Below are 17,821 nucleotides of genomic sequence, written 5' to 3'. Positions count from 1 at the left end.
AAAGCACACATTGCACCTCATACAATAATAGTGGGAGACTTCAACACACCACTTTCACCAATGGACAGATCATGGAAACAGAAACTAAACAGGGACACAGTGAAACTAACAGAAGTTATGGATCAAATGGATCTGGCAGATATCTACAGAACATTTTACCCTAAAACAAAAGGATACACCTTCTTCTCAGCACCTCATGGTACCTTCTCCAAAATTGACCACGTAATTGGGCACAAAACAGGACTCAACAGATACAAAAACATTGAAATTGTCCCATGCATCCTATCAGATCACCATGGACTAAGGCTGATCTTCAATAACAAAATAAATAATAGAAAGCCAACCTTCACGTGGAAACTGAACAACACTCTTCTCAATGATACCTTGGTCAAGGAAGGAATAAAGAAAGAAATTAAGGACTTTTTAGAGTTCAATGAAAATGAAGCCACAACATACCCAAACTTATGGGACGCAATGAAAGCATTTCTAAGAGGAAAACTCATAGCTCTGAGTGCCTCCAAAAGGAAACTAGAAAGAGCACACATTAGCAGCTTGACAACACACCTAAAAGCACTAGAACAAAAGGAAGCAAATTCACCCAAGAGGAGTAGACGGCAGGAAATAATCAAACTCAGGGGTGAAATCAACCAAGTGGAAACAAGAAAAACTATTCAAAGAATCAACCAATCAAGGAGCTGGTTCTTTGAGAAAATCAACAAGATAGATAAACCCTTAGCCAGACTCACTAGAGGGCACAGGGAAAGCATCCTAATTAACAAAATCAGAAATGAAAAAGGAGACATAACAACAGATCCTGAAGACATCCAAAACACCATCAGATCCTTCTACCAAAGGCTATACTCAACAAAACTGGAGAACCTGGATGAAATGGAGAAGTTCCTAGACAGATACCAGGTACCAAAGTTGAATCAAGATCAGGTTAATGATCTAAACAGCCCTATATCCCCCAAAGAAATAGAAGCAGTCATTAATAGTCTCCCAACCAAAAAAAGCCCAGGACCAGATGGGTTTAGTGCAGAGTTCTATCAGACCTTCAAAGAAGATCTAATCCCAGTTCTTCACAAACTATTCCACAAAATAGAAACAGAAGGTACTCTACCCAACTCATTCTATGAAGCCACAATTACTCTGATACCTAAACCACAAAAAGACCCAACAAAGATAGAAAACTTCAGACCAATATCCCTTATGAATATTGATGCAAAAATCCTCAATAAAATTCTTGCTAACCGAATCCAAGAACACATCAAAACAATCATCCATCCTGACCAAGTAGGTTTCATCCCAGGGATGCAGGGATGGTTCAATATACGGAAATCCATCAACGTAATCCTGTATATAAACAAACTCAAAGACAAAAACCACATGGTCATCTCGTTAGATGCGGAAAAAGCATTTGACAAGATCCAACACCCATTCATGATAAAAGTCTTGGAAAGATCAGGAATTCAAGGCCCATACCTAAACATGATAAAAGCAATCTACAGCAAACCAGTAGCCAACATCAAAGTAAATGGTGAGAAGCTTGAAGCCATCCCTCTAAAATCAGGGACTAAACAAGGCTGTCCACTTTCTCCATACCTATTCAACATTGTACTTGAAGTCCTAGCCAGAGCAATTCGACAACAAAAGGAGATCAAAGGGATACAAATTGGAAAAGATGAAGTCAAAATATCACTTTTTGCAGATGATATGATAGTATATATAAGTGACCCTAAAAATTCCACCAGAGAACTCCTAAGCCTGATAAACAGCTTCGGTGAAGTAGCTGGATATAAAATTAACTCAAACAAATCAATGGCCTTTCTCTACACAAAGAATAAACAGGCTGAGAAAGAAATTAGGGAAACAACACCCTTCTCAATAGTCACAAATAATATAAAATATCTTGGCGTGACTCTAACTAAGGAAGTGAAAGATCTGTATAATAAAAACTTCAAGTCTCTGAAGAAAGAAATTCTAGAAGATCTCAGAAGATGGAAAGATCTCCCATGCTCATGGATTGGCAGGATCAACATTGTAAAAATGGCTATCTTGCCAAAAGCAATCTACAGATTCAATGCAATCCCCATCAAAATTCCAACTCAATTCTTCAATGAATTAGAAAGTGCAATCTGCAAATTCATCTGGAATAACAAAAAACCTAGGATAGCAAAAACTCTTCTCAAGGATAAAAGAACCTCTGGTGGAATCACCATGCCGGACCTAAAGCTCTACTACAGAGCAATTGTGATAAAAACTGCATGGTACTGGTATAGTGACAGACAAATAGACCAATGGAATAGAATTGAAGACCCAGAAATGAACCCACACACCTACGGTCACTTGATCTTCGACAAGGGAGCTAAAAACATCCAGTGGAAGAAAGACAGCATTTTCAACAAATGGTGCTGGCACAACTGGTTGTTAACATGTAGAAGAATGCGAATCGATCCATTCCTATCTCCTTGTACTAAGGTCAAGTCTAAGTGGATCAAGGAACTTCACATAAAACCAGAGACACTGAAACTTATAGAGGAGAAAGTGGGGAAAAGCCTTGAAGATATGGGCACAGGGGAAAAATTCCTGAATAGAACAGTAATGGCTTGTGCTGTAAGATCGAGAATTGACAAGTGGGACCTCATGAAACTACAAAGCTTCTGCAAGGCTAAAGACACCATCAATAAGACAAAAAAACCACCAACAGATTGGGAAAGGATCTTCACCTATCCTAAATCAGATAAGGGACTAATATCCAATATATATAAAGAACTCAAGAAGGTGGACTCCAGAAAGTCAAATAACCCCATTAAAAAATGGGGCTCAGAACTGAACAAAGAATTCTCGCCTGAGGAATACCGAATGGCAGTGAAACACCTGAAAAAATGTTCAACATCCTTAATCATCAGGGAAATGCAAATCAAAACAACCCTGAGATTCCACCTCACACCAGTCAGAATGGCTAAGATCAAAAATTCAGGTGACAGCAGTTGCTGGCGAGGATGTGGAGAAAGAGGAACACTCCTCCATTGTTGGTGGGATTGCAAGCTTGTACAACCACTCTGGAAATCAGTCTGGCGGTTCCTCAGAAAATTGGACATAGTACTACCGGAGGATCCAGCAATACCTCTCCTGGGCATATATCCAGAAGATGTCCCAACCGGTAAAAAGGACACATGTTCCACTATGTTCATAGCAGCCCTATTTATAATAGCCAGAAGCTGGAAAGAACCCAGATGTCCCTCAACAGAGGAATGGATACAGAAATTATGGTACATTTACACAATGGAGTACTACTCAGCTATTAAAAAGAATGAATTTATGAAATTCCTAGCCAAATGGATGGACCTGGAGGGCATCATCTTGAGTGAAGCAACACAATCACAAAAGAACTCACACAATATGTATTCACTGATAAGTGGATATTAGCCCAAAACTTAGGATACCCAAGATTTAAGATACAATTTGATAAACGCATGAAACTCAAGAAGAATGAAGACCAAAGTGTGGACACTGTGCACCTTCTCAGAATTGGGAACAAAACACCCAGGGAAGGAGTTACAGAGACAAAGTTCGTAGCGGTGATGAAAGGATGTACCATTTAGAGACTGCGGTACCCAGGGATCCATCCCATAATCAACTTCTAAACGCTGACACCATTGCATACACTAGCAAGATTTTGCTGAAAGGACCCAAATATAGCTGTCTCTTGTGAGACGATGCTGGGGCCTAGCAAACACAGGAGTGGATGTTCACAGTCAGCTATTGGATGTATCACAGGGCTCCCAATGGAGAAGCTAGAGAAAGTACCCAAGGAGCTAAAGGGATCTGCAACCCTATTGTTGGAACAACATGATGAACTAACCAGTACCCCGGAGCTCTTGTCTCTAACTGCATATGTATCGAAAGATGGCCTAGTCGGCCATCACTGGAAAGAGAGGCCCATTGGACTTGCAAACTTTATATGCCCCAATATAGGGGAATGCCAGGGCCAAAAGAATGGGAATGGGTGGGTAGGGAAGTGGGGGGCCTTATGGGGGACTTTTGGGATAGCATTGGAAATGTAATTGAGGAAAATATGTAATAAAAATATTAAAAAAAAAAAAAAAAGAAAAAAATTCTTAGTTAGACACCCAGGAGACATAGGTATCTACAAGAAGAGTAGCCCTTGTGTCTATTATGGGGTGGTACCTGTGTGTATGTATGTGTTTGCTTAAATCACTGGGGGAAATTTTAGTGATTTTCTGCCAGAAAATTTCATTTGCTAAGAAGTCATAGTCAGCTCCACAGGTGAAATCCCTATGATTCTTGGGTTCACTTGGGAAGGAAGGGATCAAGTAGTTTGTAAAGAGTGTCCCAGAAGGCACTGTGTTGTGTAGGAAGCTAAGCAGGATGGACATGTAGAAGGAGGGCCAGGTAGGAAGACACAGACACAATGAGGGGAGCAGGTAACACTGTGGAGGGAGAATGGGTTTTGCTTGCATTCTAGTGGAAGGTAGCATCTTCTCCAAGAGATAGCAAGGAAAAGGGAGCGCATCTCCCAGCTATGACACCCTCCGGTGTCCAGTCTATTTTGTCCACTCTTTTCTAAGGATCCCAGTGTTCCTGGGCACCAGCTGCTTAGGAGAGCCAGGAGGCTGGGTCTAGGGATTAGTGCTCATGGCAGGCTTGTCTCTGTAAATCCTGATGCAATCATAAGCGGCGCCAACACAACAAACTCCTGGGAAAGTCAGATAGCTACCTAGGTAAAACTGCTGCCATTTTGTTGATAATGTCAGCTTTTAAACCACTTTATGATCTCACTTTGGCATAAGCACAAGAAACCCTGGACATGAAAGAGCCACTGGAGGATCAGTAAACATGATGCACCTCCCACTGGGGAGGATGGAGCACTGCTGGCTTCCCTGCTCTGTGTGGTTGGACAGGAGAAGCAAGACAGCTATACAGCTCCATCCTTATTCCCCCGAACGTTGCTTAGCATGTAGTACAGGATTGTACTTATTCTAATTCACCACCTCCGTTCTCCATCAACTTTGCATGTCTTCTGGCACGCTCTCCTACCTGGCAGTAGGATTCTTCCATGTTAAGAAAGAAGAGCAACACTGCAAGATTTCTGGCACTGAAGGCAAAATTGTTCTCTCTATGTGGATTATAGTCATGGTATGAAAATATGTGTCAAACATGTCTACTTGGTCAATTACTATTAGTATTATTACTTGCCTGCTTGTCAACTACTATAAGTTAGCTTACATTGGATACATGTATCCAATCAAATGTTTCCCAGCTATAATCTCTTACAAAGAGTAGTTGATGAATCTCCATTGAGTAAGGTCAAACTATATTTTACAAAAAAGAAATGGTTTTGTTTTTCAGAGTTGTATACTTAACTCATCATTAATTATATATTCATGCACTAATGATTAGCTATGTCATAGGAAGAATACACTTCCTACAATGTGCAGGAAAGCAAAGACAACAAAAGGGCCTCATCAAGGAGACATTTTCCAATTCACTCCCATGTTAGTTGTGGCACTCATCACAACTGCCATCTTTGGAAACAACCTCGATTTGTTATTACTGATGAGTGAGTAAAGAAAATGCAGCATATAACACAGAGATGTTATGTAGTCTTAGGGGATCCTGTCATGCATGACTCTGGAGGACATTATGCTAAGTGAGTCAAGCCAAGTACAGACAGAAAACTACTACATGATCTCACTTGTATGTGGAGTCACAAAAAGTTGACTTTATACAGACAGAATGGTAGTTACCAAGGGCAAGAGGTCAGGAACTAGTAAAGGGTAAAAATTACAGTTGTGTAGGATGTGTAAATTTAGAGCTCCGATTTATGGTAGGAGCACAGAGTATTGTATAATTTGAAAATTAGCTAAAAGAATCGATTTTAGGCTCTAAATATACACATATACATGCACACATGAACTCACATGCATGCACACACAGACACACACACATACACATGCACACATACACTCATTTACATTCAGTAAGTAGGGAAGGGGAAAGATACCCGAAACTGCTCACTCACAGTAATTATTTTTCTGTATAGATGCACACCAAAATATCATGTTCTATGCTTCAAATATATATAATAATAAGAAAAGCCTTACTGTTTTTCTTGGTTGGTTTTGAAGATGGTGTCTCACACAGCCCAGACTGCTCTTGAACTTGCTATGTGGCCAAGGATGAGTTTGAGCTTCCGATCATCCATCCCCCACATCACACTATCGTTTATTACTGTGCTTGGTTAGGGGGATTGACCCCAGGGCCTTTTGAATGCTAGGTAATCACTCTAGTTTGAAACTCACTAATGAGTGTGTGGACATCCTATTAACTCTTGAGTTTCTATAATTTGTATGTGGTGCTGTTGGCCAGTGAAAGTCAGCTTCCTGGAAATGTGTTGACTCACTGACTCTCTGCCCACACAGGAGAACTCAAGTGCAGGGTGAGGAGGATCATGGTAAGAGTCTTCAGGTAACCTAATATACCCTGTGCAACCATACAAATGACTCAAAACTAGAGCCATAGCATCTGCTGTCCCCTCTAGGCTATTCCTCTGTCCATCCCGCTCACACAGAGGCTCATACAAAGCATCTCTTTCCTTAAACAAACTGCAGCAGCAGTTTGAGGCTGGATTCAACAGGCAGGAGGCAATCGGTGCCACAGAGACTTTGTGGGCAAGTTTCCAAAACTTCAAGACAAAAGGCTGAAGAAGTGGTTCGGCAGTTTAGAGTACCAGCTGTTCTTCCAGAGGACTCAGCACCTGAGTGGTAGATAACTGATGGTCTCTGTAGCTAACAGCTCTCTGCAAATTCAGTGCCAAGAGATCTGATACTCTCTTTTGGCCTCTGCAGGGACCAGGATGCATGTGGTAGATAGACATACATGGAAGCAAAACACCCATACACATCCCAAACCAAACCAAAGTAAACCAAACCAACCAACCAATGAACAAAGCAACCAACCAATCTACCGACTGACCAACTGACTAACCAACCAACTCAACCTGCAAGGCAGACCACAGGTGAAATGACCTGTTCAAAGCAAACCTTACCATGGGCTTACCCAGGGGCTTACCATGTTAAACACAGCCATGGTTAGTATGATAGCTGTGGTGACGATCGTGAGGGAGATCCGTGGCCATGGGCGGTTGGCTATGATGCCTGATGATTTCAAAAGCCACATGAGAGAGGCAGAGGCCTTTTTGCTGCATTGCTGTGTAGAAAGAGAAAGAAGAAATACACTGCTCTTTAGTGTATTCTCTGAAGTATAAAATGATGGTGTTTAAAACTGCAAGAAACACCAACACTTCTCCAAGATTAAACAGATCTCTCCCTGAGGACCCATACCAAGTCACAACCTCATTAAAATTATGTTGGCTGTCAAATGAAAGATACATTAAGTGTTTATGACAAAGGTATGATATTATTGTGTGTCTTTTCAGATAGACCTGAAATTATGATTTTAGGTAATTTTGGCAGAGGGAAAATTTCAGTTTATTTTATACTCTGGGGGAATGTACTAAATGGATATCTCATCTAAAGCAATTACTATACAGTTAGTTGATTTATGGAGCAAACAGGTCAACATGTTTCACATTCCTTTTTACTGCTACAGCAGCTAATCATAAGAGCACATTCAGAATGTAGAGTAAGTTTGCTGACTGATAGAATCTGCAGATAAGATTCTCAATGGTGGATGGCTTCCTGCCATGTTATTGGTGGTTCATTCTTCCACAGAAAAATTTTATTTCAAACATTGCTCTCTCTTTCTCTGAGTTCCACTAAATTTCACCAGGTGATCCCTGTGATCCTGGACTAGGAACTATCCCTTGGTGCCCGCCCGGTGGGTAGGCACCTGGTGGGTAGGCGTCTGGTGGGTAGGCGCCTGGTGGGTAGGCGCCTGGTGGCTACCTCAATAAGCACACAAGTCCTACGTCATGACAACGACTTCCTCCCTGAGAGACACCAATAGTCAATACTTCCTGATCTGTGCTGACTGTTCGTAGACCTAGTCATCTGAGGAACAGTGTAGGCATCCACAGCTGCTTGAAGTCACGGCTCTCAGAAGCCAGCATTCAACATCCTCTTCCTCATCATCTGGCCCTCATTCTTTCTTTCCACTCTGCCACATCAATGGTGATATAAATGTTCTGTTTACAGCCAAGCACTCAGTCTCCACTATTCTCAGCACCCTGATCAGCTATTTTGCCCCTGCATGAATGTCGGAAAGGCAACTGTAGGGAGGAGGGGAGAATGAAGAAATTCAGAGGGGATTAGAGAGGGTAGGGTTATAGTAATTATAATATTTTTTAATTTTTAAAAGCTATAATCATTTATTTGATGTGTGTCCACACATGGAATCAGAGGTCAGAGGACAACAAGACAAAGCTACTTCCCACAGTTAGAACTTCTGCATCAGACTTGGTGGCCAGCACCTCTACCCACTGAGCCAAATGCCTTTACTTACTAAGCCATCCTCCTGACCCCCAGTTTCCATGATTTTGACTATCTTAAATACCTTGAATATGTGGAATCATACATTTGCCCTAGTGACTAGTCTATTTCACTCATAATAATTCCCCAAAGCTCACCATGCTGTAGATGTTCCCTCTTTGTCAAGGCAGAGTAAAATCCCATTGTAAGTACATGATATACTTTTTTTTTTTTTTACTGAGGTAGATGTGGAATGCTCCCACCCCATGCTCACATGAGCACAACTATTGAAGCTCTCTTACTACAAAAAAGGGATCAGGATTGTTACAGAATGGGAGCAGATGTTCCTTCACCATTTCCATGGGCCCTGCACTGTTATGTGGTGTTTCATAGCTGGTCTTACATTCACTTCTGAATGGACAAGCCACTGTGAGTCTCACCTCAATCTGGGTCAGAGGGTAGAGCACAGAGAGCGCCTTCTAGGAATGAGTCACATGATCACACGAGGATGCTGCACTTTAATATGACAGGCAGTATCTGAAGAATTCTCCATGGAATCTCTAGGGAGGCAGTTGTCAACCTTTCTAATAGAGACCAGCCCTAAAGGGATGGGTCCTGGAAGTCTAATCCTCCCCCATGTTTATATGGTGGTAGATCTGGTGCAGTCTAACTAAAACTCAATGTGAGATAACCTCCAATGGCATTGGCAAACACCACTTACATTTTTTATACCTATTTCTTATGCTCTTTTTGAACTCTTCCTAAAATACCATTGACATAAGCCCTGAAATATGTTGAATGTCAACATGACAATCAAATAAGGCTGCTGCTGAGTGGGAGGCTGGTGGGGAGGGCAAGCATCCAGGCAGCACCTTCCAGGCATCCCCACAGCTGTGAGACTTTCCAAAAGTTAGTTATACCTTCTTGCCCAGTTTATTCACACACCTCCTTGGCCGTTTTGGAGATTTAAACACAAGGCACCTGATAGGAACTCACAAGTGTTAACTTTTCTCATTATTTCAGTGAAGAAAACATTGATATTTCTCAACAGCATCTCTGTGACTTGGAATCCATTTATTTCTTCAGACAACATCAGTAATTGATTCTTTCTTTCCATTCTTACTCTTTACTATGGTTCCCACACCCACAGTCCCTAACCCAAAAAAATGAAGAATGTTAGTCCTTTATGTAGATGAGGACCGATGCTTTGGCTTCACTCCTTGGGTAGATGTTCCCAAGAAGCTGGTCCAGAGTTCAAGTCAATGCTGGTTGACTCTAAGAGCTGAATCTCTGACTGGTGTAGAAGCCACTTTTGACTGGACTCTATAGATCCTCCTCCTCCTACCAGCAAACTGGAAGTGATCCAGATCTGTATTTTACATGTCAATCAAACAACAGAGCTTTAACAGGAGTTGGCAATGCTATGCATCTGTTATCCCGTATGGTGGCCCTTAACACTCAGCACATACAAGATGGGCTATGGGTCAAAGGAAGTACATCATAACTGTGTAATGAATACTACATCTAGTGGTGCTAATGGTATAGAACACACTCAGATCTGTGTTGTGCAGAAGCAGGAATGAAGTATGGAGATACATATCCAAGGAAATCTTATTCTTATCTAGCTCAGACTCTACAATATATATTCTGTGAGACAATAATATTTGGTTGGGCTCTGGTCAATTAAAACTAACTTTGTGTTTGCAGTCTATGGAGTAGGATTAGTAGTTTTTTGGAGATAAAAATGATTCTAATCAATGCACCTAACTTTATCTCTTCTTCCACACAGTCTTCACTGGACTCTCAAAGCTGTATTTTGAGACAACTTATAAACATATCAAACTAAATGCTCATTGTTTTCAAGGTCAGGAAGGTAGGCATCTCTGTTTCTCCCCAAATTGCCAACAAGAGGCAGAGTTAAAAACAAATGGTGATAGTTGGTCCTTGGTGCTTGTGTTGAGGAAAAGGAAGCAGGAGGGTTGGGTGGGCACAGAGAATCTAGTGATGGTGGTGAGAAGAACCAAAGGTCAGGATTTTAAAAGGAAAGGAAAGTTCTCAAAGGCTGATGAAGAGTCTAGGTATAGTGGTACATGCTGCAATCCCAGAACTCCAGAGGAGGCAGGGAGATCAGAAGTCCCAGGTCATCCTTGGCAATACAATAAGTTTAAGGTCAGGCTGGGCTAACAAAGACCCTGTCTCAAACAGAAATGGAAGTATAAAAAGGCCACACTAAAACCCATTACTTTGCATTTTAACTTATTATAAAAAGGGCCAACACTGTCTCTACTTGCAGTTCTCTACACAGTTCAAAATATTCTGATTTCAGTACTTCAGTAACGTCCCTGAGAGAAAAAGAGGCTCATCAAAATCCTGCCTATTTTGATTCGACATTATAAATGAGAGCATTTCAAGTAGTATGTCGACCTGTCCTCACAAGGTGCCACTTAACTAAAGAGGAGATAGTACCTGGGCCCAAGGCAAGGTAGTCCTTGATTTAACTGTCAGCATCATTTCAGCAAATCTGCTTCCCATCACTGGGTCCAGGTGTTCAAGGATTGGCTCTTACACTGAGATAGGACCACATTCACCCTCAAAAATCAGGTTTGGTACTAACTATATTGAGAGATTTAAAGAAAGAAAGAACATACACTTCCAGGAAAATTTTACCCCAGAGGTTATGCTGGAGTCTAGGAGACCTGTTGTGTAATAGAAAGCTGTGTGGTGAACACTTAAGTTCTTGATCCTAAAAAGACAAGCTGTCCAACAGATAGTCAGTGCTAATAGAATGCACTTGGATTTGAAAAAGCCAAAAAGATAACTCTGCCACAAAACATGGCTTTCACAGAGGCCTTGGACTCGACTCAGCTCATGAAGCACCAACTTTACAAATCTGACTTCAGAGTCTCCAGATCCAGGCAGAACCCAGTGTGGTAGAACATGTCTGCAATTATTTTGAGGTGGGAGACAGAGAGCAGAATCTCTGGAAATGGTGCCAGCCTGCCCTGTGTATGCAGTACAAAAACACAAGAGCCCTGATCTCAAATATGGTGGAAGGTGAGGATGAGCAACCCGAAGTTACCATATGTGTGTGCTTGGACACACAGGGAAAGAGGGCAGAGACAGGAGGGGAGAAGTGAATGAAAGCAGGGGTTGAGGGTGTGAAGCAGAGAGAGAGGGGGAAAGACAGAGAGAGAGAGAGAGAGAGAGAGAGAGAGAGAGAGAGAGAGAGAGAGAGAGAGAGAGTTTTCTCAGTACTGTACAATTCAGGAGAATGTAGAATTATTAGAATTATTAGAAAGAAATTAAAAAACAATGATAAATGATCACAACAAAGAAAGACGCTTTTGTACAATTAAAAAAAAACAGCTATTATGCAATATCCTCAATTCTCATGAAAAGGGCATTTCTTACCAAGAAAACAGTTCCAGAGGAATAAAACGCTCAGAGGCCATAGTTAGATAAATCATTGCACAAGGGTAATGATAACGTGAATAATCGGAGAATATTAAATATACAAAGATTAAGCGATACGAGCCCGGAAGATGAGAGGGATGATGAGATTAGAGTACGGGGTCTTTCTGCTTCACGACACAGTTGTAAGAGCATCCAAGCATCAGGTGTACGGTACAAGTTTTAAAGTAAACTAAAACCAAAGCCCCAAATAAATAGCTGGGCTGGAGTGCATCATGTCTAAGTTACCAGAGAGAAGATAGTCCATTTGTAAAAAAAAAAAAAAAAAAAAAAAAAGAAAGAAAGAAAGAGAGAGAGAGAGAGAGAGAGAGAGAGAGAGGAAGAGAGAAAGAAAAAAAAGACAGAAAAGAAGAAAAATGAGTAAAGGAGGTGAAACATGGGGAATTAATTAAAAACTATCAATCCCACCATCGTGATATACATGCAGGCTGCTTGTCAAATCAAGGCGGGGGACTTCTAGATCAGAGAAAACAGCATGCGGCCACGTGTTCTTTACCAGACTTATTACCAAATGATTACCAATTTTCCAAACAGACAAAGAGCAGCTGAGAGCAAGACGGAAAGAGGGTCACCGACAAGTTCAGCCCAAGAGGGCTGCGAGCGCTGTGTTGCCATTAGGGAAGGCAGACTTCAATGGCCGCGCTCTCCCCAAAGCAGAGGGTTTTGTGTTGGCTGGTGTGTGACCTACTTTTTCTCTCCTAGGATGAACTCTGCATTTGCACTTTTGTCATTGTCCCACAGGAGGTGGCTGGCAGGGTGGCATCACGCTGCTTCCACAGTTCAAGGCAGGAGGTAACGACGTAGGAAATGTCTTCTGACATTTTCTAAGATAAGCTTTGTGTGGTGGTGGTGGTGATGGTGGTGTGTGTGCATGTGGTGTGTGTGTGTGTGTGTGTGTGTGTGTGCGCGCGCGCACTCTATATCTGGTCAGAGTTACTGTTTTATACCACAGAGAGGTAAGTTTCTCCCACACAGCTCAGAAATATCTGTGTAATATTGGATATCTGTGCTCAGTATTAGCATCGCCACTGCTGTAATTATTCCATTACTGGCTCTGAGCATCTGTGAGAGGATGAAGAGGCTTCATGGAGCAGTGGTGGGGAAAGTATATATGGCTGTGTTTAGGCAGCAACTGCTTACAAAAGTTGTTCATGTGTGTGATGGTTTATATGTGCTCAGCCCAGGGCGTGGCACTATTAGAAGGTGTGGCCTATTGGAGTAGGTGTGTCACTGTGTACATGGGCTATAAGACCCTCATCCTAGCTGCTTGGAAGGCAGTATTCTGCTAGCTGCTGTCAGATGAAGATGTAGAATGCTCAGCTCCTCCTGTACCATGTCTGCCTGGACTTGGCTATGTTCCCACCTTGATGATAATGGACTGAACCTCTGAACCTGTAAGCCAGCCCCAATTAAATGCTGTCCTTAGAAGACTTGCCTTGGTCATGGTGTCTGTTCACAGCAGTAAAACCCTACCTAAGACAATGTGGATTTTAATGTTATACTTGGTCAAGTGTCCTGGAGGCAGACAGGACATTACTGTTATTCTTGGTGTAATGGGAGGCCAGCTGGATGCTGAGAAACCATTCCTGTTTTAAGAGACTTACTATATATGTCTGGGAAAACAATAACAATAAAAGAAAATGCATGTATAAAATTGAGGCTCAGCTATGGCACAGGTCTGGAGTTCCATGATACTCATCACAGAACTGGTAGAGATTCCAAAGTCTCTGGTAGTGGGACTAGCTGTTGAGCCCACTTCAGTGGATAAGAATTTGGAAGTGGATGCCAAGGGGAAGGTGGGAGGGAGGAGCTCCTGGTGCAGGCAGTGGCAGGCTGCAGGTAAAAGAAAGAAATTACCAATGAGGCTCAGAACAAGTTACTGAATAAACCTCTTCCCATTTGAGGGTCATCAGTAAGGAGCTCGGAGCTCTGAGTCATAATGACTCTACTGTTTGCACATTGCATGATTTTCTACCTTTCATCAGGCCAGCCGTGAAATGCCAACCACTGTGACTTCCATATGCTGGATACTCTGTGCAGAAGACAGGGACAAAGTTCTACAGAGAAAGAATCATTGGCTAAATTTACAGCATTTGTAACTTTTCTCATTTCTGTGACCAAATAGTTAAAAACAACTTGAGAGAGGGTTAATTTCAAATCATAGATTATGAGATTCAGGCCATCACGGCAGGGAGGCAAACTGGGGAGCCAAGACAGGGGGAAACTCTGGGCTGGAGTTTCCTCTCTTCCCTTCTCGTTCAGTCTGGTTCATGCGATGGAACCATCCACATTCAGGATGGCTTTTTTCTCTTGTGTTAAATAGACCTGAGATCACTATCATGGATCTGCCCAGAGGTGGGTCTCATTAGTGCCTACATGTTTCTTATTCCAATCAAGTTGAAAATCGACACTCAAGCTAACTACCATGCTCTCCTCTGCTTGACTTCCTTCTGAAAAGCAGAATTTTAATTCTTCCCTTTAATTCTTCACAGCGAGAACTTCACACTGGCATCCTTAGCATCAATCTGCCCTTGGCACTTATGACTGCAGAAGGTTAACAGCTGGTGGGCATTCTGCACATTTTCATAAGTTCAGTGTTTAATTAACAAGTAAATGCTAATCTCATCAGCTCTTATGCAACAAGTAGAATAGCCAGGGCTTAGAGAACGAGCAGACGAGTGGCAGCACCATCTCTCCATGACCACCGTGGGATATCTGTTCAATTCTATCTGGAGGGCATCGTGAAAGACACACAGCCCTTTCTAAGCCAGGTATGTGTTAATAGTTTAGCTGTTGATAGTTAAACAACCACCACAGAACCCTACAAACATCAAAATAACCCATTAGAGGGATGCAAATTTCTTCCTAAAGTTACAACCAGCTACTGGAGACTCTTATTTAAGCATTCCTTTATTGGATGTTCAAGAGCATATGTCCTAATTTGCATTTTCCTGAAGGTGAGGCTGTTGGACAACTCTGAAAATATTTATTTTATTAGCCATTTGTGTTTCCTCTTCTCAGAACTACCTGTTTTGTTCATTGGCCAATTTATTGATTACCAAGCAGGTTTATGCTTTTTAGTGTTTAATTGGTACATTTTTATACATTCTGGATATTCTTCAAGACTGACTCTTATAGCTGACAAAGATTTATTTTTTAAAGATTTATTTATTTATTATATATAAGTACACTGTAGCTGTCTTCAGACACTCCAGAAGAGGGAGTCAGATCTCGTTACGGATGGTTGTGAGCCACCATGTGGTTGCTGGGATTTGAACTCAGGAACGTAGGAAGAGCAGTAGGGTGCTCTTATCTACTGAGTCATCTCACCAGCCCAGCTGACAAAGATTTTATCCCATTGTACAGGCAGTCTATTTTCTTTGCTAATAATTTTCTTTTATGTGATTTCCTATAACATCATTTGTCAATTTTTGGGTTACTTCCTGTACTACTGGAGTTTTGTTTCACAGATCTGTATCTATGTCTATAGTTTCAAGTGTTTCTTCTTTTCCCTATCAGTCTTAGCATTCCAGTTTTTTACTTAAGAGCATGGATACATTTGAGTTGATATTTGTATGGGGTGAGAGATATGATGACTTCAGTTGGAATGGCTATCAAGACAGCAAATGACAAGGCATGTTAGAGAGGATGTTTGGAAAGAGGAACTTATTCATTGCTGGTGCAGCCAATACATAAATCACAGTGGTTTTACAAAACACTAAAAATAGAACCACCATATGAACCAGATATACATCTCTGGGTATATACCTAAAGGGCTCTGTAGCTTACTTAAGAGACATTTGCACACCCATGTTTATTGCTGTGGTCTTCACAACAATAAATTTCATGAAATCAGCATGGGTAGCCATAAAAATAGGAGTGGATAATGAAAATGTGAAACACACACACACAGGCATTTTATAAAGCTATAAAGAAAAAGGAATTATAAAATTTAAAGGAAATAGGATGTGGCTGAAAATCATATTAAGCAAGATATGCCAGACTCAGAAACACAAATAACACACATTCTTTCTCATATGTGGATTACAGATCTTAATTTTCAAAATGAGACAGGGTCTTATTTTGTAGCTTCGACTGCCCTGGAACTCACTACATAGACCTAGCTGGCCTTGACCTTGTAATGAATAATTCTCCTATCTCTGTCTCTCAAAAGCTAGGACTGCAGGTATACATTCATGTGAGAGTGAACATGTATACACTGTGAAGGGATCATGAACTGAGGCAGGGTTTGGGGTAGGTAACAAAGTGGAAAGCATAATTCTGGGGATGGGAGGGTTCAAGTGAGGGGAGAGATGTGGAGGGGGGGGGAGTGAACAGGGGAGGAGGGTTACCCAAAACAAGCATGTATGAAAATGCACTAGGGAAAGCTGTTCCTTTTTCACACTAATTTTAAAAACAAATACTTTTAAGTTTAGCCTTCACAATCCCTAGCATATCCAGTCTTCCGAGAGGGGAGACAGACACTGGTTCATTTGTAGCTTTGAAATTTTCCCAGAATCACCAGAGAGTTACAAAAAACTTGCTAGTGAGTGTCAAGTAGGTAACAGGGTTTGAGGAGCCCCAGGGAGGGTGGTGGCAATAATAATGAAGAACTACCAATTTCATCTTGATAGAACTTGGGGGTCCACAGTCTATGAACAGGGGGATCAAGAGATGTGTTATTAATAATAAAGAGGCTGGAGTCTCTGAGGCCAAAAAGGGAGGCACATGAAAGATCATAGTATTTTTATCAAAAGTAACAGACTCAATTCCTCCACATCAAAGACAAACACAGCTTCTAAAGCACAGGTGTGTAAACTATTGCTTTAAGAACAGGGCTGGATTTGTAGTGGAGCCACAGTGATAAACTTAGTGCTGAAGACTCAAGAAGTGGGCTGAAGAGAGTTTGGGAAGACAAGGTGAATCTGCATGCTTTACCACCCCAGGAAGGCTATAGATCATGGAAAACCACGTATATTCTCATAGTTAGCATGCTATTTGTATTTCATGTGAATGATATTTTAGCTGCACATATGTCTGTGTACCTACATATATCAGATTGTGCATGCCTGATGTCCAACTTTAGGTAGCCTTTCACATTTTCCTTTGTATCCCATGAACAAGATGAAACATTGGCTTATTTCTGTCTCCATTCTGGCTTTCTAAGATAGCTTTTATAGTGACCTAGCTAGCTAGCAATACTTGAATAATATGGAACAATAAATAGATAATTTTCATATCTCAAACTAGTCTTCAGCTAGCATATAAGTTACAAAACTGCACAATAGTTGGCTTAAAATGCAAATAAGTAATACTTTTTCCATTTGTTAGTTTTCAAAGTTTTATATATTCAAATAGATTTAAAAGTTGTGTTAAAAGTATTTTAAGGGGCTGGAGAGAGATGGCTCAGTGGTTAAGAACACTGGCTGATCTTCCAGAGGTCCTGAGCTTAATTCCCAGAAACCACATGATGAATTATAACCATTTATAATGAGATCTGGTGCCCTCTTCTGACCTGCAGGAGTTAAATAAATCTTTAAAAAAACACGGTTTAAAAAATATTTTAACTGTCCTTTACATGAAAACCTCATACTTGCATTCACTGCTACAAGTGGTCTGAAAATCAGTGATGATTCAAAAACACTTGACAGAAAGGGACAAGCAATCCCATGGAAAATTATGGAGTGACCCCAACCCTTTTTCTGGGTGCAGTGGTACACATTCACTTCCTAAGCTACTCAGAAGATTCAAGTAAGAGGATATTAAGTATGAGGATAGTCTAGGCTACAGATTGAGGCCTCATCTCCACGGTGAAGAAAAGCCATCTGACATTGTAATAGTGGTCAAATGAGTGCCTTGGTTGCCCATGTGATACCTCAATTAACACCTAGGCTGTC

At 41.2% G+C, this 17,821-nt stretch overlaps 1 protein-coding gene across 1 annotated transcript in view; it reads right to left on the bottom strand.

Moving 5' to 3' along the window:
- Positions 1–17,821, bottom strand: part of Adcy2 (adenylate cyclase 2) — a 401,885-nt gene that overhangs the window by 59,314 nt on the left and 324,750 nt on the right. The window contains exon 16 of the mRNA XM_021179908.3: positions 7,096–7,233. Within this exon, the coding sequence (XP_021035567.1) occupies positions 7,096–7,233 (138 nt within the window). The remainder of the gene's footprint in view (positions 1–7,095; positions 7,234–17,821) is intronic.

The sequence above is a fragment of the Mus caroli genome, unplaced genomic scaffold, assembly GCF_978045245.1.
Source record: "Mus caroli unplaced genomic scaffold, Mus_caroli_1 scaffold_15, whole genome shotgun sequence".
NCBI lineage: Eukaryota > Metazoa > Chordata > Mammalia > Rodentia > Muridae > Mus > Mus caroli.
The sequence above is the reverse complement of the archived record's forward strand: the minus strand, read 5'-3'. Positions and strand labels throughout refer to the sequence as shown.